The sequence below is a fragment of the Microcaecilia unicolor genome, chromosome 10 (genome assembly GCF_901765095.1).
Source record: "Microcaecilia unicolor chromosome 10, aMicUni1.1, whole genome shotgun sequence".
Lineage (NCBI taxonomy): Eukaryota > Metazoa > Chordata > Amphibia > Gymnophiona > Siphonopidae > Microcaecilia > Microcaecilia unicolor.
This window is the reverse complement of record NC_044040.1, coordinates 54,627,644-54,650,313: the sequence shown is the minus strand read 5'-3', so window position 1 is coordinate 54,650,313 and position 22,670 is coordinate 54,627,644. Positions and strand designations below refer to the sequence as shown.

Genomic DNA, 22,670 nt, shown 5'->3' with positions numbered 1-22,670 from the left:
TCTACCATCTGTAGCCCTGTCCCTGTCCTTTCTCCAGTTTCAGCATCTGCCCTCAATGTGTTCCGATCCAGCCCTTAAATTCAGCAATTTTCCCTCCATCCATATCCAGCATTTCTCCTCACTCCCCTCCCCTCCATCCATGTGCAAGTACTTCCTCTGTCTTCCCTCCTCTCCATCCATGTCCAGCATTTCTCCTCTTTCCCTTCCCTTCCATCCGTGTGCATCTCCTTCCTTTGTCTTTCCTTCCCTTCATCCTTGTCCAACATTTCTCCTCTCTTCCCTACCCTCCACTCCATCCATGTCCAGTATTTCTCCTCTCCCCTCCATCCATGTGCATCTCCTTCCTGACATCCCTCCCCTCCATCCATCCATGTCCAGCAACTCTCCATTCTCCCCTGCCTTTTCCTCCATCCACTCATATCCAGTAAATTTCCTCTCTCCCCTACCCCCTCTATTCATCCATCCATGTTCAGTAATTCTCCTCTCTCCCCTGCCCTCCCCTCCCCTCCATCCATGTCCAAGAACTCTTCATTCTCCCCAGCCTTCTCCTCCATCCACCCATATCCAGCAAATTTCCTCTTTCCCCTGCCCCCATTTATCCATGTCCAGCAATTCTCCTCTCCCCTGCCCTCCTCTCCATCCACCCATGTCCAGCAACTCTCCATTCACCCCTGCCCTCCCATCCATCCATCCATGTCCAGCAATTCTCCTCTCTCCCCTGCCCTCCCCTCCTCTCCTGTCCAGCGAACTCTTCTCTCCCCCTGCCCTCCCCTCCTTTCCATGTCCAGTGATCTCTTCTCTCCCCCTGCCCTCCCCTCCTCTCCCCCTGCCCTCCCCTCCCATCCATGTCCAGCGATCTCTTCTCTCCCCTCCTCCTCCTCATGTCCATCAATTTCTTCTCTCCCCCTGTCCTCACCTCCTCTCCAGCGATCTCTTCTCGCCCCTTGGTCTCCCCTCCTCTCCATGTCCAGCGATCTCTTTTCTCCCCCTGCCCTCCCCTCCCCTCCTCTCCAGCGATCTCTGCCCCTGCCCTCCCCTCCCATCCATGTCCAGCGATTCTCCCTGCCCTCCCTCAGCTCCCCGACAGCCCTCTTCTCAATTCCTTCCTCCCCCCCCCCCCCCCCCCCCGCGTGTTTAACCATTTTACTTTCAGGCGCAGCGACGGCAGTGAAGAGGACAACACAGCGGGCTCTACTCCAGCTTCTCCCTTCCCTCACACAGTGTTCCGCCCTCGCAGAAACAGGAAATACATCATCGCAGAAGGCGGGACACTGTGTGAGGGAAGGGAGAAGCTGGAGGTGAGCCCGCTGTGTTGTCTTCACTGCCGTCGCTGCACTTGAAAGTAAAAGAGTTAAATGCGCGGGGGGGGGGGAGGAACGGAAAGGAGAGCTGTTGGTCGGGGAGCTGAGGGCGGGAAGGAGGGACCATCGGAGAGCTGCCTTGCGCCGCACTGGCCCTGCATTTGGGGGGGGGGCAATGCCCCCCTCTCCCCCCCAAAACTATGCCCATGGATTCACTACATTTAAAATGAGTATGAGAGTCATGGAGATCATGAGTTATTAGAAGCAGGTTATTCCCGAGTGGTATGCAGCATTTCCAAGTTGATATGATTGATTGTGAAAGATAGGGTGTGTGTTTGTAATGTGTTCAGACATATGCACTATAACGTCGCGATAGTAAGAGATTTTAGAGATTTTTCTAATTTATAATACACGTTTGAAGATTATACATAATTGTGAATTTATTGTACTTGCTTGTATGTTACAACTATATTGGAATTAATGTTTCTCCATTTTGTGTATATGAATATTCATTGTGGATATCCTGAAAACCTGACTAGCTGGGGTGCCTCAAGAACCAGGTTTGGGAACCACTGTCTTAACTGCCTAAGCGACACCACATAAGGATACAACTGACTTTTATGCAGTCTGATTTAACTACTAAACTTAAATGCTGAATATCGGTACTTAACCACATAAGTGCTGACTCTGCCCCTGGGCCGCCCACCAGAGGCATAGCTGCTGTGGGGCCACGGGGCCTGTGCCCCCATAGATTTGGCCCTGGACCCCCCTACTGGCGACCCTCTCAACCCCCCCTCCTGCCGCCAACCCACCGCCTGCTACCTTTGCTGGCGGGGGACCCCAACCCCCGCCAGCCGGTCTTCTTCCTTCGTTTCGTTTCTGACCCTGATGTCCTGCACGACGTCAGACTCACAGAAAGAGAACGAAGCCCTGCAGATCGCAAGGCTTCGTTTTGTTTCTGTGAGTCTGACGTCCTGCACGTTGTATGTGCAGGACGTCAGACTCAGTCAGAAACCAAACGAAGGAAGAAGGCTTCGGCTGGCGGGGGTTGGGGTCCCCCGCCAGCAAAGGAAGGCGATGGCGGGCGGGGGGGGGGGGGGTCAAAGTTGTTGGAGGTGTCATCAATGGCGGGCGGGGGGGGGGCTAAAATGTGCCCCCTCACTTCGGCTCTAGACCCCCCTACCGTTAAAGTCTGGCTACGCCCCTGCCGCCCACAAAATAGCTTGCTTTGAGTTTAGTGATCTGTGGTGGTATTTGGTAGCCCCAAACTAGAGATTTAACCAGCCAGGAGCCACTTCTGGCCAGTTAATCACTTTGAATATTGACCCCATGATTTCCAGTTTTAGGGAAGAAATATTCTGGTATAACTTCTACCTCTTTTTTATTTATTTATTTTTGCACAGTGCAGACAGGTTGCTTTGAATTCGGTATACAGGAATTATTGATGCATGACTGTACAGGTGACAAACTGTGCAGCAGAACATATGAAATAAACCAATCACCGTCTCTGCTCCCCATCTTCTTGGCTGCTAATGCTGTATGGGGCAAAAAATTGGTAGGGCCATGTCCCTTGTGGCCTACCCCATTCTGCCTATGTGCGTTTAATTCCAGAGATGATAGCAGTTTGGGGTTTCAGTTTTTTTCACTATGATCTCCTCAAAAAAAAGAAACAAGCTGAAGCTGCTCCCTGTCCTCAGGTGAGGTAGCATTCAGTTAACTTCACAGTTCAAGATACGAATAATTTTGTTTTTGTCCTGTAGATCGCCAGTACCCACTGCAACATCTCTCCTCCCTACACAGCGACTCCAGCTTGGGAGGGCAGGGCAAGGGTTCGCACAGCTTTCCCTGTGGTGTCTGCCTGCCAAGTACAGCTCTGGAGTCCGCCGTGGGGTGTGAGGTGAGAAAGAGATTGCATGGTCTGGTTTTTCCGTACACTGGGGCAGTTGTTTGTGCCCACAGTTTGGACACATATCGTAGACTACCTGATTCTGCTCCAGCACCAAGTTTAGCTCTCAACCTGTCCAGTGGTGTTAGGTTGAGAGCCTTCTTAAAAGGCACTCCCATTTATCCAACCACAATTTCTCTTTCTCCAGCACTTTCTGTTCTCGTAAATTCCCAGAGATGGTACCCAGAGCATAAAAAGTTTAGATTAGCAACAGACGCTAAGTGACACTCCCAAGTTCATGTCCTGCTGTGATAAGATGTTGTCTAGTGTATTTTGCAGATCCAAGGGGTAATGCGGTATTTCTGTTTATGGTGGCCAAATGTAAGCACCTGAGTCAGCTCGTTAGATCTTCTGCTCTTTGCTTTACATTCCTTTCCTTTTTATGTTTTTCAGTGACTTGGACTCTTTCTGTTCCTGTCTTTCCTAGATTCTCTCCAGAGGCTGCCTCTCGGCGAGGGCTCAGCACAGCAGAAATGAACGCTGTAGAGGCCATCCACAGAGCCGTAGAATTCAACCCACATGTACCAAAAGTAAGTAACCGTGGCCCATGGTTACATCTGACTGGAACACAAGAAGGGTACTAGTAAAGGGTGTTGTTGCTGAGGAGAACAGTTTTGAAATGATTTTGTGCAACCAAAAAGCATTTAACCACTCAATTGTCTGTTTGAAAATTTCCATCCCTCAACCTAGCTAAAAGTCTGCATGTTATATCACAATGGCTTGTTTTAAATAAAACATAGAAATCGAAATTGATACATCCAACTCAGGTCGTTTGCAATTCTGGTAGTATTTTAGACAAATATCTGCCTACTTAGAGTCTTTTCTAAAATGCCTGCAAAAGTATACATCTATGTGTGGCTGTATGTGCAACTGGAGCATCCATTTTACATGTGGAAAAAGTCAACAGTGGAAACTTAGCAACCTACATGTGTAACTGCCGGGCTGTCTGTCTGTCAGCCATTTTGCAAACCAAACACATGCCTACTGCTAATTACCTACAGAGTCCACAGTTCTTTTTCTTGAAGAAATTAACAATAAGGGATTAAGGAGGATAGTTCTCTTAATCGTTCCTCTAAAGGCCTGGCTGAAATGAGCACGTTTTAAAAGCCTATATGTGATTTTGTGTAGGTGTAAATCCTGCCGTGCTATTTTTCTTACATACACATGCATTCCCTTTCTGAAATAAAGAATAGAAACATAGTAGATGACGACAGAAAAAGACCTGCACGGTCCATCCAGTGTGCCCAACAAGATAAACTCATATGTGCTACTTTTTGTGTATACCTTACCTTGATTTGTATGTGCCATTTTCAGAGGATGGACCGTAGACGTCTTGCCCAGCACTATTCCCGCTTCCCAACCACCAGCCTCGCCTCCCCCCCCCCACCGGCTCTGCCATGGGCTAGATTCGATTTATGGTGCCTGAAAAATTGGCACCAAAAATACAAATTCCACCTAGGCGTATTCTATAGACAACGCCTATATTTAGGTGCTATTTATAGAATATGCCTAGCGGGTTTATAAAATATGCCTACCGGCCATGACAGCACCTAACTTGGTGTAAATACCGGTGCCTAACTTAGATGCAGAGCAGGTTTATTCTGCAACCCTGCACGTAAATTTTCGGAACACCCACTTTTATGCAGTCTGATTTAACTACTAAACTTAAATGCTGAATATCGGTACTTAACCACATAAGTGCCAACTCTGCCCCTGGGCCGCCCACCAGGGGCATAGCTGCTGTGGGGCCACGGGGGCCTGGGCCCCCATAGATTTGGCCCCAGTGTCCCGTCCCCTATGACACACACAACTTCTTCCCCCTCGGAGGGAAGCAAACATCCCGCCTTGTACGTGCAGGACGTCAGACTCACAGAAACAGAACGAAGCCTGGAGGGTTGGCGGCGGGAGGGGGGGGTCGAGAGGGTCATCGTCAGGGGGGGGTCCAGGGCCAAATCTAAGGGGGCCCAGGCCCCCTGGCCCCACGTAGCTACGCCACTGGCTACAGAATACACTTAGCGAGTTGTATGTGTAAATTCTAACTACTGCCAATTAGTGCTCATTATTGCTTGTTAAGTGCTGTTAAAAACACTGATTACCTTGTTAAGCCAATTAAGTTATGCACATAGTTATAGAATACTCCTGGATTTCCACACGGATCTCTAGGCACGCTACATAGAATCCGGCAGTTTGTGACTGACTTTGGGTGTGAGCACTTACGCTTACCAAAGACTGCTATAAATGCTCGCACCCAACTGATGGCAGTTAGGCGTACAAATGTGAGTGTTCTATAACATTGCACCTAATTTCTGGGAATGCCCCTGACCTGCCCATGCTCCTCCCATGGCCACATCCCCTATGGAGTCGCATGCTATGAAATGTAGGTGCATATGTTATAGAATAGGATGTAGGGCAGATCCACGCTTAAGTCCTAATTACTGCCAATTAAGTGCTTATTGATGCCAGTAATTGATTGTTATCGCCAAATTAGTTCCTGCTCAAAATTGCGTGTCCAACTTTGAGCAACCTGTACAGAATTCAGGGAAATATTTGTGCATCTGTGCTTTCGGCACCACTGGTGCAGCTAAAACGAATTCTCAAACCTGCCTGACATGACCAGTAGACTGTGCCCCATCCCCAACCCCCTTGGCCCTTTTTTGGTAGCTTGAACCCTATCGGTAGTACTGTAAGACTGCTGCTAGGGGTCAGAGGTGCCAATTTGAACTCGTGTACCAATGAGAGAGGAGCATCTAGGGATTGCTCCTGGCCATCACCGTCCACCACCAGTCACCAGGGAAACCGCTGATAAGAACTGGGAGGGGGTTGAGGGGGTCTTCTGGGTCATGTCGGGGTTTATGGCATGCCAGATTAAAAAAAAAAGTATGTAGCATTCTTTCTTGTCACATTGAACCTCACTGACTGTCTATAGTAATTTTGTACTATTTCCATCAGTTTTCTAAGCACCACACACAAAACCCAACTGGAAAATCCATTGCACAAGAAAGTGATTAGGACAATGTGCTCTTTCATTAGTGACAAAGTAGATAAATGTGAACTAATAACATCCTTTGATGACAATTTGCAAGACTGATAGACTTTCTTTCTAGGCGAAAGTAGGTCTCTAAATCTCCGTGTTTTTTTAAATGTAAAAATTGACAACACTTCTCATGATTTCTCTGAGTTCTGTTATCATATATATATAGGTATCTGTTCTATAAAGGAAAGTAGATGCTATTATCCTTTACAGCAGGGGTGTCCAACCTCGGCCCTCGCCAAGGATTTCCCCAATGAATATGCGTGAAATCTATTTGCATACAATGAAGGCAGCACGTGCAAATAGCAGAGATGCCATGTTACCCAGTTCCAGGCTGGAGATTTTGGGACGGTGCTGGATTTCTGACCACCCTATCCTGGTGCATTATGGGATCTGCAGCACTGATTTCAGTGGGCAGGATCAGGCACTACAAGTCCCACGCTGCTTTGGGATGCGAGTTCAAAGTCAGGACTGTCTTGAAAATCTTCACCCTGGAACTGGTAACTTGGCATCTCTGAGACAGATCTCATGCACATTCATTGGAGACATCCTGAAAACCCGATTGGATTGCGGCGCTCAGGGACCGAGTCTGGACAACCCTGCTTTATAGAATACAAGGCTAACCAGGTGTATACACTTGCATTCGCTTAGGTGCAAACACTTCACCAGTCCTAGAGCTGGTGTAAACTGTTGTATCCAGTTTCAGGAGATACGCATATAATTTATAGTATTGTAAAGCAGGGGCGAATCTGCGTGGGGCCACAGGGGCCTGGGCCCCCGCAGATTTCGCCCTGGACCCCCCTACTGCCGTCAACCCTCCCCCGCCTACCGCCATCACCTACCCCCGCCGAGGTCCGCTTTCTCCGGTCCGGTGCCTTTAAAAGTATTACTTCAGCTGGCGGGGGACCCCCAACCCCTGCCAGCCCAGCCGAGGTCTTGTTTTAAGAAGTTCTTCCATCCTCGTGCTATTGAAAACTGCCTGCCTGAATCCCTTCCAGTTTCGGACTGAGCCTGACGTCGCAGCATGTTGTACGTGCAGGACGTCAATGTGCTGCAACATCAGACTCAGTCCAAAACTGGAAGGGATGCAGGCAGGCAGTTTTCAATAGCACAAGGATGGAAGAACTTCTTAAAACAAGACCTCGGCTGGGCTGGCGGGGGTTGGGGGTCCCCCGCCAGCTGAAGTAATACTTTTAAAGGCACCGGACCTCGGCGAGGGTAGGTGACGGCGGTAGGCGGGGGAGGGTTGACGGCGGTAGGGGAGGGCTGACGGCGGTGGGGGGGGCTATAATGTGCCCTCTCACTCTAGCCCCTGCCCCCCCTACCGCCGAACCTCAGATACGCCCCTGTTGTAAAGTAATGTGCATAAGTGTTACCTCGCTCATGCACCACCCATATGAATACCCACCTGCAAGCTATGCGCTATTGAAGATATACAAATAGATACAGAATAAGACATCGCCAGAATTTTGTCAGTTATGCACGGAATTCTGATTATTTATACATGTATATGGCACCTAAATGTGAGCGTCCATGTTATAGATTCATGAGCTCTGCTGATACCATGTATTTAGTACAGTTTTCTTTCTCTTTCAGTACCTCCTAGAAATGAAAAGTTTAATACTGCCCCCTGAACATATTCTGAAGAGGGGGGACAGTGAAGCAATAGCGTACTCTTTCTTTCACCTTCAGCACTGGAAGAGGGTAGAGGGAGCTTTAAATCTGTTACATTGCACTTGGGAAGGGAGTAAGTAATTCTATTTTATATATTATTGACAGATGTTTCCTAACAAAGATTGTATGTGTAATTTAAGCATTAATTTTGAAATCTGTATGTATCATATCTGCTGGTATTGTATTGCTTAGGAGTCAGTGGCGTAGCCGGATGTCTAAATATGGGGTGGACCTGAGCTTAGTGTGGGTAGGTTCAAAATTTCATCTCCACCCCTGCCCTCTTCTCCCCCTCCCTGCTGCTCCCCAAAACTAACAATAGAAATACCTGAGCTGGTGGGTTTCCCCATTCCCTGCCAGCCGAAGACCTCCTCCCAGATAGAACACTTGCACCTGGGCAGCTAATGATAGTGTCTCTGAGACGCTGCCACTGCCAGCCTCTGCGCATGCTCAGTTTTGAATATGTGTGCATGTCCAAAAACTGAGCTTGCACAAGGAGAGCAGGGGCCAGCAGCAGCAGCTCAGGGATAGTGCCGCCAGCTGTCCAGGTTGCAAGTGTTCTTTCTGGGAGGTGGGAGGACATCTTTGACTGGCAGGGCTTGGAGATCTCTACCAGCCGAGGGTTTGAGCCAAAGTTCTCTTGGCTCAAACCCTCAACATGTCTTTGCCACGCTGAACTCTCTCCTCAAAGTGCCTTCACCTCCAACTCCCCCTTCACTTTCCCCCCAGACTCTGGCTGAGTACTTTCATGATAAGGTTCACAAGATTAAACTTGAATTCTCAACCAGGTCACCTCCACCTCTCCTTCAATTAGCCCATTCTCTCAACCCTCCAACCCCTGCCTCCTTTTCTTCCTTTTCTGAAATCACTGAAGAGGAAACTACTCATCTTATTTCCTCCTCGAAACCAACTACCTGTTCCTCTGATCCTATTCCCACCCATCTACTTAACACTATCTCTCCTACTGTCATCCCTTTTATCTGTCATATCCTCAATCTTTCACTTTCCACTGCGACTGTTCCTGATGCCTTCAAACATGCTGTAGTCACACCACTCCTTAAAAAAACCTTCATTGGACCTTACCTGTCCTTCCAACTATCGCCCCATCTCCCTCCTCCCTTTCCTATCTAAGATACTTGAACATGTTATTCACCGCCGTTGCCTTGACCTTCTTTCATCTCAAGCTATTTTTGATCCACTTCAATCTGGCTTTCGCCCCCTTCATTCAACTGAAACAGCGCTTGCTAAAGTCTCCAATGATCTGTTCCTGGCCAGATCCAAAGGTCTCTATTCTATCCTCATCCTTCTCAATCTATCTGCTGCTTTTGACACTGTTGATCACAGCCTACTCCTTGGTACGCTGTCCTCACTTGGATTTCAGGACTCTGTTCTTTCCTGGTTTTCTTCTTATCTCTCCCAGCGTACCTTTAGTGTATACTCTAGTGGATCCTCCTCTACTTCTATCCCACTGTCAGTTGGTGTACCTCAGGGATCTGTCCTGGGACCTCTTCTTTTGTCCATCTATACTTCTTCCCATGGTACTCTGATCTCATCGCATGGTTTTCAGTATCATCTTTACGCTGATGACTCCCAGATCTACCTCTCCACACCAGAAATCTCAGCCGAAATCCAGGCCAAAGTATCAGCCTTCCTGTCTGACATTGCTGCTTGGATGTCTCAGCGCCATCTGAAACTAAACATGACAAAGACTGAGCTTCTTATCTTTCCCCCTAAACCAACCTCTCCTCCTCCCCCATTCTCTATTTCTGTGGATAACACTCTCATCCTTCCTGTCTCATCAGCTCGTAACCTTGGGGTCATCTTCGACTACTCCCTCTCTTTCTCTGCGCATATTCAGCAGGCTGCTAAAACCTGTCATTTCTTTCTCTATAATATCACCAAAATTCACCCTTTCCTTTCTGAGCACACTACCAGAACCCTCATCCACACTCTTATCACCTCTCGCTTAGACTATTGCAACTTGCTTCTCACAGGTCTCCCACTTAGCCATCTCTCTCCTCTTCAATCTGTTCAAAATTCTGCTGCACGACTAATATTCTGCCAGTGTCATTATGCTCATATTAGTCCTCTCCTCAAGTCACTTCACTGGCTTTCTATCCGTTTCCGCATACAGTTCAAACTCCTCTTATTGACCTATAAGTGCATTCATTCTGCAGCTCCTCAGTACCTCTCCACTCTCATCTCTCCCTACATTCCTCCCCGGGAACTCCGTTCCCTGGGTAAATCTCTCTTATCTGTACCCTTCTCCTCCACTGCTAACTCCAGACTCCGTTCCTTTTATCTTGCTGCACCATATACCTGGAATAGACTTCCTGAGCCGGTACGTCAAGCTCCATCTCTGGCCGTCTTCAAATCTAAGCTAAAAGCCCACCTTTTTGATGCTGCTTTTAACTCCTAACCCTTATTCACTTGTTCAGAACCCTTATTTCATCATCCTCGCTTTCATATATCCCTTATCTCGTTTGTCCTGTTTGTCTGTCCTAATTTGATTGTAAGCTCTGTCGAGCAGGGACTGTCTCTTCATGTTCATGTGTACAGTGCTGCGTACGTCTAGTAGCACTATAGAAATGATGAGTAGTAGTAGTAGTACCAGCCTCCCTAAAGGAACACCAGTTTTGCGTGGGCCTGAGCCCAAAGTGAGTGGGCCTTGGCTGTCCTGGGTCCACCATGGCTAAGCCATAGTTACGAGTTGCCGTTGAGTTGGTTGTCTACTAATTCTATTCCCTACTATACAGCCAAAATTCAGTAAAGTATATTTCTGTCATCAAGTATCTCTGCTGGGATAATAGAGAGACTTGTATCATTCCATGGTACGATCACACCTCAAATAGTGTGTTCAATTCTGGTCACCACATCTCAAAAAAAGATATAGCAGAATTAGAAAAGGTACGGAGAAAGGCGACAAAAATGATAAAGGGGATGGGATGACTTCCCTATGAGGAAAGGCTAAAGCGGCTAGGATTCCAGCTTGGAGAAGAGACGGCTGAGGGGAAATATGATAGAGGTCTATAAAATACTGAGTAGAATAGAATGGGTAGAGGTGAGAATCACTTGTTTACTCTTTCCAAAAATATTAGGACTAGGGGGCACACAATGAAGCTGCAAAGTAGTACATTTAAAACAAACCAGAGAAAATATTTATTCACTCAACATGTAATTAAACTCTGGAATTCATTGTTAGAGAATGTGGTAAAAGCAGTTAGCGTAGCAGGGTTTAAAAAATGTTTGGATAAGTACCTAAAAGTACCTATTAAGATGGATTTGGGAAAACCCACTGCATATTCCTGGGATAAGCAGTATAAAATCTGTTTTAATCTTTTGGGATCTTGCCAGGTGCTTTGTCTTAGATTGGCCGCTCTTAGAAACAGGATACTGGGCTTGTTGGACCTTTGATCTGTACAAGTATGACAATACTCATGTACTTGTGTATGTGCGTTATTTTGAAGAACTGAAGGCTTGTCTTTTCCATCTTTACTGAATATCAAAATAATACTAATAACATAGTAACAGACAACCGATTAAGACAGAAATGGTCCATCTAGTCTGTCCAGCAAGGTGGCTAGAGTCGTACCTGCCACTCTGTGCAGGACATGCAGATTACCTCCCCTATGCCTTTGCTTAAGATGTAATATCAGAAGTATTCATTCTTTATTCTTAATGGTTTTCCTTCTTTTTAAATATTTTTTAGCCTTCAGAATGATCCCCTACCCTTTGGAAAAAGGTCACCTTTTCTATCCCTACCCTATCTGTACAGAAACTGCAGACAGAGAATTACTCCCATGTAAGTCAGTGCAAAATGGATTTTTATTTCACCTTATTACTGAGACATAATGGTTTTCTTCTTGTGGCTTGTTGTATGCTGGTGAGTTCTACATTTTTCCTCATTTTGGGACGTTTACACTGTCCTTCCAAAGGCTCATTGACCATTAAGCTAATGAAGCTAGATTCTTTGTAGGCTATGCTATATTCTTATTATATTAATAAAAATAGGACTCTAGGATATGAGTTCTCAAGATTACATATGTCCTTTTGGTGTTTGATTATAGGACTCATTTGATTTTGAAAGTTCATGCATACCACTATCTTTTCGGTCCAATGTAAAGGTATCACAGTTTCCGAATTCCAGTTTGTTCTCAGAATCACACAGTTACTATACATAAAAGGAAAAATTCTATAACATGGTGCATGGTAGGAACCTTTTCTATAAAGGAAGATAGACATCTACTCTCCTTTATGGAATACCAGCATCACATGTAGACATGAACGCTTAAGTCAGCCATAGACCTGGTGTAAGTGAGAGCACCTAGTAACTTGCAGTATTGTGTAAGTTACATACCCCCCACTTTCATAAATATGTGCTACCTAAGTTAAACGGTTATTTGTAGGATAGTTCTTATAAGTATGTAAGTATGCCCATATCACGCCTACATGCTAGCATTCTGACCACTTATGTGTGATACATGCATGTAAACATTAGGGCCTAAGTTATAGAACTGCTCCCCAAGAAGCCTCACTCAAGACCACATTCCCCCTTAATGTCAGTAAAAGCACTGCTGGTTGCTCAGTATCACTCCTGGCTGATTGTGGAGAGGTTATCCAGCTACACAGACCTGGCTAATCGTGGAACAGTTATCCAGCCGCAAAGACCTGGCTGATCATGGAACAGGTTATCCAGCTGGCTGATTGTAGAATAGGTTATCCGGCTGCACGCTCCTGGTTGATCGTGGCACAGTTATGTAGTCACACAGACCTGGCTGATAGTGGAACAGGTTATCCAGCAGCAAAGACCTGGCTGATCGTGGAATAGGTTATCCAGCTGCACAGACTTAATATCAGGGTAAATATAGCTGATTGAACTTAATTGTTCTGTTACCTGTCCATCTAAAACTGCTGCCTCAATTTATGCACCACTTACATGTGTCAGAGGCACCCTTAACTTATAGTTACGTGTACAGCTGTACCAGGGCTTATTCTAGGTGCTACAATGCATAACTGCAAAGAGGAATACATGTGGTTGGAGTATGGGAGAGGGCATGGGCATGTCATCAAGTGACACGCCCAACTTATAGAATTCTATCAAATATGCATATTACATGGAGCACTTAGGCATGCGAGCTTATGCCAGTCATTGACCTGGTGTAAGTGGGTGCACCTAGATTTTGGCACATCAAAGTGGCTTTATGCTAGTATTCGATTACAGCTTAGGTGAAGACTGAACAAGGCTCTGCTGTGCCTTCTAGAGGCTATCTGTTAATGCTGTAGCCCGTGGCTGAAAGTTCAGGTTTTAAAACTATGAGGAAAGGGTATGGAGACAAGTTAATAAAATTTGCTTTTTAAAAAATTCTAACTGTCTTTACCAGTAAACCTACAGTTTCTCTTTTAAACCCCAATCTTTAAATTACTGAAGCACAGAGCAAAATAATATTCACTTACCCAGAGAAATGTCTTGTCCTCTTCTCGCAGAACCAATTAATGTCAATAATTGGGTGCTAACAACCAGTTACTGAAGTTAATTGGCACTCATTAAAATATGAACGCACATCTAGCTGCATTCTATTCTATAAGGCATGGCGTCTAACTCTACTATGCCCCGATGCTCAGAAGCAAACATGGGCGCTAGAGGTTATTAGTGCTGGACTAGCGTGCTCAGAGGCTTGGAGCAAGAGAAACAATGAGTTCGCCGAAGAACAGTGCAAATAGCATGATGTAGGTGAGGTCATTTCCTATTCCTTCCAATGCTCAGCGTACAGCACAGTGAACAAGGGCGCCCTTACCACTGAAAACCTCGGAGCTGGCATTAGGGTGTCTGAAGAGGTGGAGAGGCAAGAAAAGGTTCAAAACTTTGCCACAGAAAGAAAATAAACTCTGGAGACACTAACAAGGAAATGTTGCGGATGTAGCAGGGAGACAAATACAACTGTCAGCAAGGAAAGAAAAATAAAATTATAGCCAGCTCATCTGTCACCGAACCATTACTGGAAGAAAACAGGGTTTCAGCAGGGCTATGCTTCAAGTGCATTCTTGCAAGTAAGACAACAGAACATCAGCAGTACAAAAGGATCTGAAGACTGGTGAGAGAGAGGTCTTTTGTGCACGCACCAGGCACAATCCTCCCCCTTAACTTTCTAATGTTCAGTGCTAACAGCGCACAGATGGTTTGCATAACATTAGCATTGAGAGTTAGGAAGTTTTTCTTCTGCACTGTTTTGGTGCTATTTTCCGAAGTTTTGAGCATCGGGGCCCCAGTGCATAACTCAAAAGGGGGCATGATCGTGGTCGTGTCAGGGGCGTTCTGCAATGTTGTGCACTTAGTTACAGACTCCTGTCCTTTTTTCCCCTGCTCTAAATCCTTTCTTGTTGCCACTCACTTCATATGGCATTCTGAGTAAATACTTAGGCACTCAGCCCTAGTAAATTTTCAGAGAGGCCAGTTTAGGAGCCTTACTCTCAGAGGGACCCTTCTGCTAAAATACAGTAAGGTTTATAATTTTTATAAGATTAGCGTGCGGTAAGCACAAAGCCTTTGTAGTAAGTGCAGGGCAGATGCTGGCCAATCCCTGCATTTACTGCACTCATGGGCACCATGTTACTTGCAGCTGCAGGTAGCATGGATACACATCCACACTTCCTGCCCCTGCATTTAAGTCAGTACTGGCCTCACAAATAAAACAAAATACTGAACACCTCCCCAATCTGACTCCTCTGAAAGAGTGCAGCCCAAATTGATCCCTCGGATCTGATCCACCCATCGCAAGAGCTTCTCACCGATCAAGTTCCTGCGAGAACCACCACCCCCACCCAAAAATCACTACAGAAGAATGGAAGCCCCACCCCTTTAGCAAAGCCCTCCCTCTCATACCACTCCAATCCTCTCTCTATCCCCCTGAGCACCCCATTACTTACCGGGGGGGGGGGGGTAATCCCGAGTGGTCTAGGTTTAGGGGGTAGGAGTAGAGGGGGACCACAAATTGCCCTTATAATTTGTTTCCTTTCAAAGAAAACTATTAATCAAATACAGACTTTAATGGGCATTGCTGCTCTGATGATTAAGAGACTTTAGCTGTCCTCTTCAATTAACCTTTTGTCTTGCTTTCATATTTTTGATTTCTTGTGCAGCATTTCATGAAGTTTCTGTTTACCCCAAAAAAGAACTCCCTTTCTTCATTCTCTTCACGGCTGGGTTATGCTCCTTCACAGCCATGCTGGCCCTGCTGACACATCAGTTCCCAGAGCTTATGGGTGTCTTCGCAAAAGCTGTGAGTACTTTATCCATGTGTCCGTGAGTAACATAAATGGAAGGGGGTTTCGCTTCAGCAGTGAAAACAGACTAAGATGATTATTAAAGAATCTCTTTCTAAGAAGTAGTTTGTCTTTCCTTCAGCTGTATCTTCATACTACTAAGCAGAATATTCACTCAAAAGGAGCCTTTAAAGTAGAATTTCACAAGTCCATATAGGACTTGGCCCAGTGGCTAGGGCTCTTCAGCTTGGAGAAAAGATGACTGAGGGGAGATATGATAGAGATCTATAAAATAATGAGTGGAACGGGTAGACATGAATCGTTTGTTTACTCTTTCCAAAAATACTAGGACTGGGGGGCACACGATGAAGCTACATCGTTGTAAATTTAAAACAAATCGGAGAAAATATTTCTTTACTTAGTGTGTAATTAAACTCTGGAATTCATTGTCAGAGAATATTGTAAAAGCAGTTAGCTTAGCAGGGTTTTAAAAAGGTTTGGATGGCTTCCTAATGGAAAAGTCCATAAGCCATTATTAAAATGGACTTGGGGAAAATCCACTGCTTAATTCTAGGATAAGCATATTGTACTGTTTTGAGATCTTACCAGGTACTTGTAACCTGGTTTGGTCACTGTTGGAAACAGGATGCTGGGCTTTGTGGACCTTCGGTCTGTCCCAGTATAAGTACATATAAGCACTTATGTCTCTACCTGGATCCTTCAGGAAGTTAATAAATCACTGAAAAAGAAGAACCAAGACTTGCACATATTAGAGAAGATTCTTAGTGGCTTCTCCCTGCAAAAGTTCACAGCAATGGTAGAATCACTGAGCATGCAACACAGTGCAAACAATCATAACCAACGCTGAGCATCAGACACAGCAGTTCCATGGATTGATGATGTCATGGGAAGTCCTGCAACTACCAGAAATGCTTCGTATGCCCCAGAGGGAATAAAATGCTAAGCATCCTTTGAAAGTTTGTTTCATGGTTTATTTATTTACTTTTTTCATTAGTAGCTCAAGGTGAATTTCATTCAGGTACACTAGCTGTTTTCCTATCCCTAGAGAGCTAAGAATCTAAGGGGGCAATTGTATAAGCTGGCTGCTAACGTTAGGTCTATAAAAGTCGCCAAAAATTGCCCACGCAATTTAATGGAATAATGAACCAATTAGTGCCAATAATTGGCTTTTGAACAAGCAATTAATGACACTAATTAGATTTAATTGCCATTTACATGCATAAATTTAGTTGCAGGATCTGCGCCTAAACTTTACACGTGATCTGAAAAAAGAGGGCACAGAAATGGGAGGATCCTGGGCATAACGGGCATTCCTAAAATTAATGCTCGTTGTTGAATAATGGGGGATACATGCCTACATTTGCAGCACGTTTCAGTTGGTACAAATGGCTGCACCTAGAGTTAGGCTCGACTCCTGGGCATAATTGCTGTTCTATAAACCGCGCCTAACTTTAAGTGCAGCTTATAGAATAGCTCTTTTTTTTTCAGCTCAATATATAGAATCTAGCCCTTATTGTTTATTGGACACCTTTGCTGTACAGCATTATCTGGTAGACAGGTCAAAGCGGTTGACACACAGATTACATTTAAAATAGAAAAAAAGAACCGTCATTAAAATAGGTAGGGCAGCAATCAGTCGTTCCACGGAGTACTTAACATTCTAAACAAATTCCTAAAAAGAGAGAAGGGAGGGAGACTGCTGTGTCGCTATGAGTCTCCAAATACCCTTGACCGTTCAAGGAGAGAATATGCCATAGGCTGATTCAAAATAATAAGTCTTGGGATGGGTTTTAAATTTGGAAAAAGAAGACTCAGACCGAATGTAGGTTGCACAATACTAGCACTTAGCTGCGGAATTGGTACCGGTAATTGGCATTTACACGTGTAAGTGCTAGGTAGTATTCACTTAGGGCCAGATTTTATAAATGGTGCCGAACATTCAGCCCCAATAAAATTCGGCACTCAATCAAACATATAAACGGCGAGTGACCGACTCACCTGCAAATGCGCAGTAGAGACTTCCCTCTCTGTCCCGCCCTTGCGTCAAGACGTGATGACATCAGAGGGCGGAACAGAGAGGGAAACGGAGTCGGAGTCACTGTCGGACGCTGCCACCTGGAAACGAACATCGCGCGCACCAACCTCCACCCTCCCCCCCCAATCCCCGCTGCCGCTCCCGCCCTCCTCCGTATCGGGCCCCCTGCACTTACCTGACAGCGCCTCTCACCTCCGTGTGGAAGCGTTGCAGGTAGCAGCAGAGTGATCTGCTGCTGCCTGCAGCGCTTTCACACGGAGGTGAGAGGCGCTGTCAGGTCAGTGCAGGGGGCCCGGCATGGAGTGGGGAGGGAGCGGCGGCGAGGAGGGTAGCTGGAAATCGCGCCCGTTTTAACGGGCTTAACGGCTTGTGCTATTCTATAAAACGTGCTCTTTATAGAATAGCGTTGAGCACTAAATTTAGCGTGCGGTTTATAAAATACACCTAGGCAGAAGTTTTTTTCAGCGCCAATTTTTCAGTAGCTGTATGTAGAATCTAGACCTATATGTGTTAAGTTACAGCAAAATTTCACATACATGGTGCCAGTTCCAATAACTGGGCACCCCCCCCCCCTTTTAGGCACCCCAGTGCCAAGTGGTGAGAGAGTCTGTCCTACAGTGACATCTGATCAACCAGATTCCATTATAGAATATTAACATAACCCAGCCTTACATTTACATGCCCATTACATTACACAGCAGCCAGACTCATATTTGGAAAAACGAAATACGAAAACGCTAAACCCCTAAAAGAAAAACTCTGGCTCCCACTAAAAGAACGAATTGTGTTCAAACTTTGCACCCTGTTCCACAAAATCGTTCACGGTGAAGCCCCGACCTATATTTCAGACCTCATAGACCTACCAACTAGGAACACAAAAAGATCAGCACGCACATTCTTGAATCTCCACTACCCCAGCTGCAAAGGACTTAAATATAAATCCACATATGCATCCAGTTTCTCCTACATAAGTGCACAACTATGGAACGCACTGCCAAAGGCCATAAAAACTGTGCACGGCCTAACAATCTTCCAAAAACCAACTTGTTCAAGAAGGCATACCATCATGATCCATCCTAAATACTAGACAACTAGACTTTAAATGAACTAGACAAAACTGAACTCTTCACACTAGACTGATAACCTTCGTTGCTACTAATGAAAGTTACGCAGTACGCACTACCACCTTATTTCTCTTGCCGGAAATGAACTTTCGATAGTTGATTATCTAACTTATTTTATAATTCATTCTATCACTCAGGAACTTCAAGGCTATACCACTTTGTATTTTACTATACCATTTATGCACCTTAATGCAAAACTACTTGTAATTCTCTATCCGGAAATGGCGATCACCATTACGGCATATTGTAAGCCACATTGAGCCTGCAAATTGGTGGGAAAATGTGGGATACAAATGCAACAATTAATAATAATAAAATAATAATATGTACACCAACCATAGATATAGTGTAACTGCAGTTGCCTAAATTTGGCAATGGTGTGCATAACTTACTGTATCTATAAGTTGTGCCTGTAAATGGTAGCTCTGTCCATGTGAATGCCCCCCTCCACTTGATTTACAGGTTATGACACATACCCTTAAAAGAAGTGGTACATTTACCCACAAAAATGCTAATATTCTGTACATTTATATATACATAAGGACAGGCACCAAGTATAGAATTGCCCTTATGGTGTGACACAACGGCACAATTCACCTTCTTTCCATCCTAAATGGGCTAATATGCTTTGAAATTGTAGTTTCTCAACAACTTTTCATGTTGATCCACCATGCCAACTTTCAGCACATATAAAATAATGAGTGGAGTGGAGTGGAATGGGTGGACGTGAATCACTTGTTTACTCTTTCCAAAAATACTAGGACTAGGGGGCATGCAAGGAAGCTACAAAGTAGTAAATTTAAAATGAATCAGAGAAAATATTTCTTCGCTTAACATGTAAACTCTGGAATTCGTTGCCACAGACCGTAGTAAAAGCAGTTAGCTTAGCAGGGTTTAAAAAGGTTTGGATATCTTCCTAAAAGAAAAGTCCATAAGCCATTATTAAAATGGGGAAAGTCCACTGCTTATTTCTAGGATAAGCAGCATAAAATGTATTGTACTGTTTTGGAATCTTGCCAGGTACTTGTGACCTGGATTGGCCACTGTTGGAAACAGGATACTGGTCTTGATGGACCTTTGGTCTGTCCCGGTATGGCAACACTTAGTTTTGGTGATGTGACACGTATACAGACAGAAAGACAGATGAATTGAGTACTGATTGTATGATTGTAGGTGATCTCACCATAGAAGATATGTAAAAAGTATTGCACATTTTAAATCTGTTGACTGACTATGTAGCATTTCTTTGGCTTAGGAAAAATATTAACCATCTTGTCTGATTTATTCGCAGTTCCTCAGCACTCTCTTTGCACCATTAAATTTTGTGATGGAAAAGGTAGAAAGTATCCTTCCCTCCAGCCTCTGGCACCAGCTGACGAGGATCTGAGGAGACCTACAGCACTGACTGCCATGATATCTTATGTGTCAACTTTTTTTGACCGCAAGAAAGCATGATACAAAGGGAAACAGTTCTATTAACTTCAGACTTTTCATGGATTGTCCGTTCTCATATACAGACTTTTTTTTTGTACAAAATAAATTGATGTTTGGTTCTATTATATTTTGCCTTCAAGGAAAGAAAACAAATCTTTAAAATAAATTTTTGTGTATTGCAGCAAAGTGCTTGTTTATCACTACATCTTTCAATATGCACCCGGCACCAGCAGGAACTGCTTGAAGATCTAAAATGACCTCCTGTCGACACCATCGTATCTTTCCATGCAAACAGGAGAGCGTCCGTCTCATGTTATGAGTCCGTTGTCATGGCTGGTGTGGGTTTGCCTCTAGTTCATTTCACGTGCCATTTCTTGGTTCTGGTTTACCCTGGCCTGCATTTGAATTAGTGACCAAAAGGCCTTTTGTCAATTTGGTAACCATACAGCTGAAAAGATTATTCTGTGATCAAGATTTTAACAGGTAAGAATCAAAGCACAAATTCCTTTACGCTCAGGGAAGCTAGATCCACACCCTGGCAGAAATGAGAAGATGCAAAGTAGATTAATTCAAAAATTTCCTCTGCCAAAACAGTGTAAATTAGAGAACGCATGCATTCCTCGAAGTTATTGGACATTTCCTGAGTTGTAAGTTGCACTAGAATAGCAAATCAGTAAGACATTTGGAATCATTCCATTCTTTGATGTCAAAACAAATATTGGTTGGGGAACATATGTAAATAATCAGTGTAGGAATTCAAAGTCCACATGACTTTAGGGCATATGTTTAGGGTCAGATATCCATAAGAACTTATTCATAACCCTGCTGCCACTGTATGGATAAGTGCGGTGGTGGCCAAAAAAAGTAAACAGGATGCTAGGAATTATTAAGAAAGGGATGGTACCTTTAGATTGTAAGCTCCTTTAAGCAGGGACTGTCCTTTGTTAAACTGTACAGCGCTGCGTAACCCTAGTAGCGCTCTAGAAATGTTAAGTAGTAGTACTAGTAAATAAGACCGAGAACATTATAATGCCTTTGTATCGCTCTCACCTAGAGCATTGCATTCAGTTCTGGTCGCCGTATCTCAAAAATGATATAATAGAATTATAAAAGGTTCAAAGAAGAGGGACTAAAATGATAAAAGGGATGGAAGTCCTCTCATATGAGGCGAGGTTAGGGCTGTTCAGCTTGGAAAAAAGACAGCTGAGGGGAGATATGATTGAAGTCTACAAAATCCTGAGTGTTGTAGAACAAGTAGAAGTGAATCGATTTTTTGCTCTTTCGAAAAAGTACAAAGACTAAGGGACACACAATGAAGTTACATGAAAATAATTTTAAAACAAATAGGAGGAAATATTTTTTCACTCATTGAATAGTTAAGCTCTAGAACTTGTTGCCAGAGGATGTTGTAACAGTGGTTAATGTATCTGGGTTTTTAAAAGGTTTGGACTAGTTCCTGGAGGAAAAGTTCATAGTATGCTATTGAGGCAGACATGGGGAAGCCACTGGGATTGTTTATGCTTATTTACGAATTTGATATACAGCTAAACCAGAGTCTGATCAAAGCAGTTAACAATATTATAAAATTGGTAGCATGGAATGTTACTACTATTTGGGTTTCTGCCAGGTAATTGTAACCTGGATTGGCCACTGTTGGAAACAGGATACTGGGCTAGATGGACCATTGGTCTGACCTAATATAGCTATTCTTATGTTGTTATTTTCTAATTTTCAGCAGTACTACCTGAATAGTACAGGGGTGGAGCAAGGGCAGAGAGTAGACAATCCACCTAATTCTACAGATAAATGGCAATATTCAGCCACTATCCACATAGCTATGCAGATGGATTTACCCAGCAAAATAGGTTGCCTTAACCTAAACTACATAACTATATGGCCAGTCACTGAATATTTACACTATCCAAAGAGCCAGTGGCAGTACCGCTGTCCACATTAAGGGCAGATTCTATATAAGGTGAGTCGAGTAGCCTGCGTTAAATTGTGCGCATGGCCAATTTACGCATGCTGCTCAATTGAGTAACAAGCTAATCGGTGATAATTGGCCGATAACAACCAATTATCACTTATTGACAATAATTGGTATTTATGTTTGCTTCTTTTTAGGCATATTCTAAAAAGAAAGGTGTATGTAAATTCCAACGAGTGTAGCTGAAAAGGGGGCGTGGCCATGGGAGGAGTGTGGGCATGACAGGGGCATTGCTCAAATCTACGTGCACTTATAAAATTCTGGGGAACTCGCCTACTTTTATTGCAGGTATTTATATCAAGTTATCAGTGGCGTTAAATGGCCACACCTAAATGTAGGTGCATTTACTGATACTATTCAGTATTCTATACACTGAGCATAATTTTAGGTGCTTTATATAGAGTAGAACTAGGCACATTAATCAGACGCACCTAGATTTTAAGATACCATTTACAGGATCTCACCCTTAGGACCACATTCCGTCAATAACACTCAAAAGGGGCCCTTTTACTAAAGGGTTGCCAAGTGGTAACCTGAACTGCCGCCAGCCCAACAGAAAATAATTACATAATTTCTAGCATGGCGCTAACCTGGCAGTAATCACTGTCTGGTTACTGCCAGGTTACAGCGGGAGCCCTTACTGCCACCTCAGTGGGTGGAGGTAAGTTCTCCCCCCCCCCCCCCCCCCCCATGGCCACTCGGTAAGAATAATCTTACCACATGGCCATGTCTTTTGTACTTTTGTAGGGTCTTAATACCAGGGGCATAGCCAGACACCCAGTTTTGGGTGGGCCTGGGCCCAAGATGGATGGGCAGAACTGCGCCTTGTCCCACAAGTGATATGGTCTCACCCTCGCTCAC

General features: G+C 44.5%; 1 protein-coding gene across 1 annotated transcript in view; it reads left to right on the top strand.

The window, feature by feature from the left end:
• The window catches only part of ST7 (suppression of tumorigenicity 7), a 261,962-nt gene extending 241,964 nt beyond the window's left edge, over positions 1-19,998 (top strand). Inside the window, 5 exon segments of the mRNA XM_030216373.1 lie at positions 3,674-3,776; positions 7,874-8,024; positions 11,658-11,750; positions 15,086-15,225; positions 19,680-19,998. Of these exon segments, the coding sequence (XP_030072233.1) occupies positions 3,674-3,776; positions 7,874-8,024; positions 11,658-11,750; positions 15,086-15,225; positions 19,680-19,775 (583 nt within the window). The 3' untranslated portion in view covers positions 19,776-19,998.
• The last annotated feature ends 2,672 nt before the right edge of the window (positions 19,999-22,670 follow it).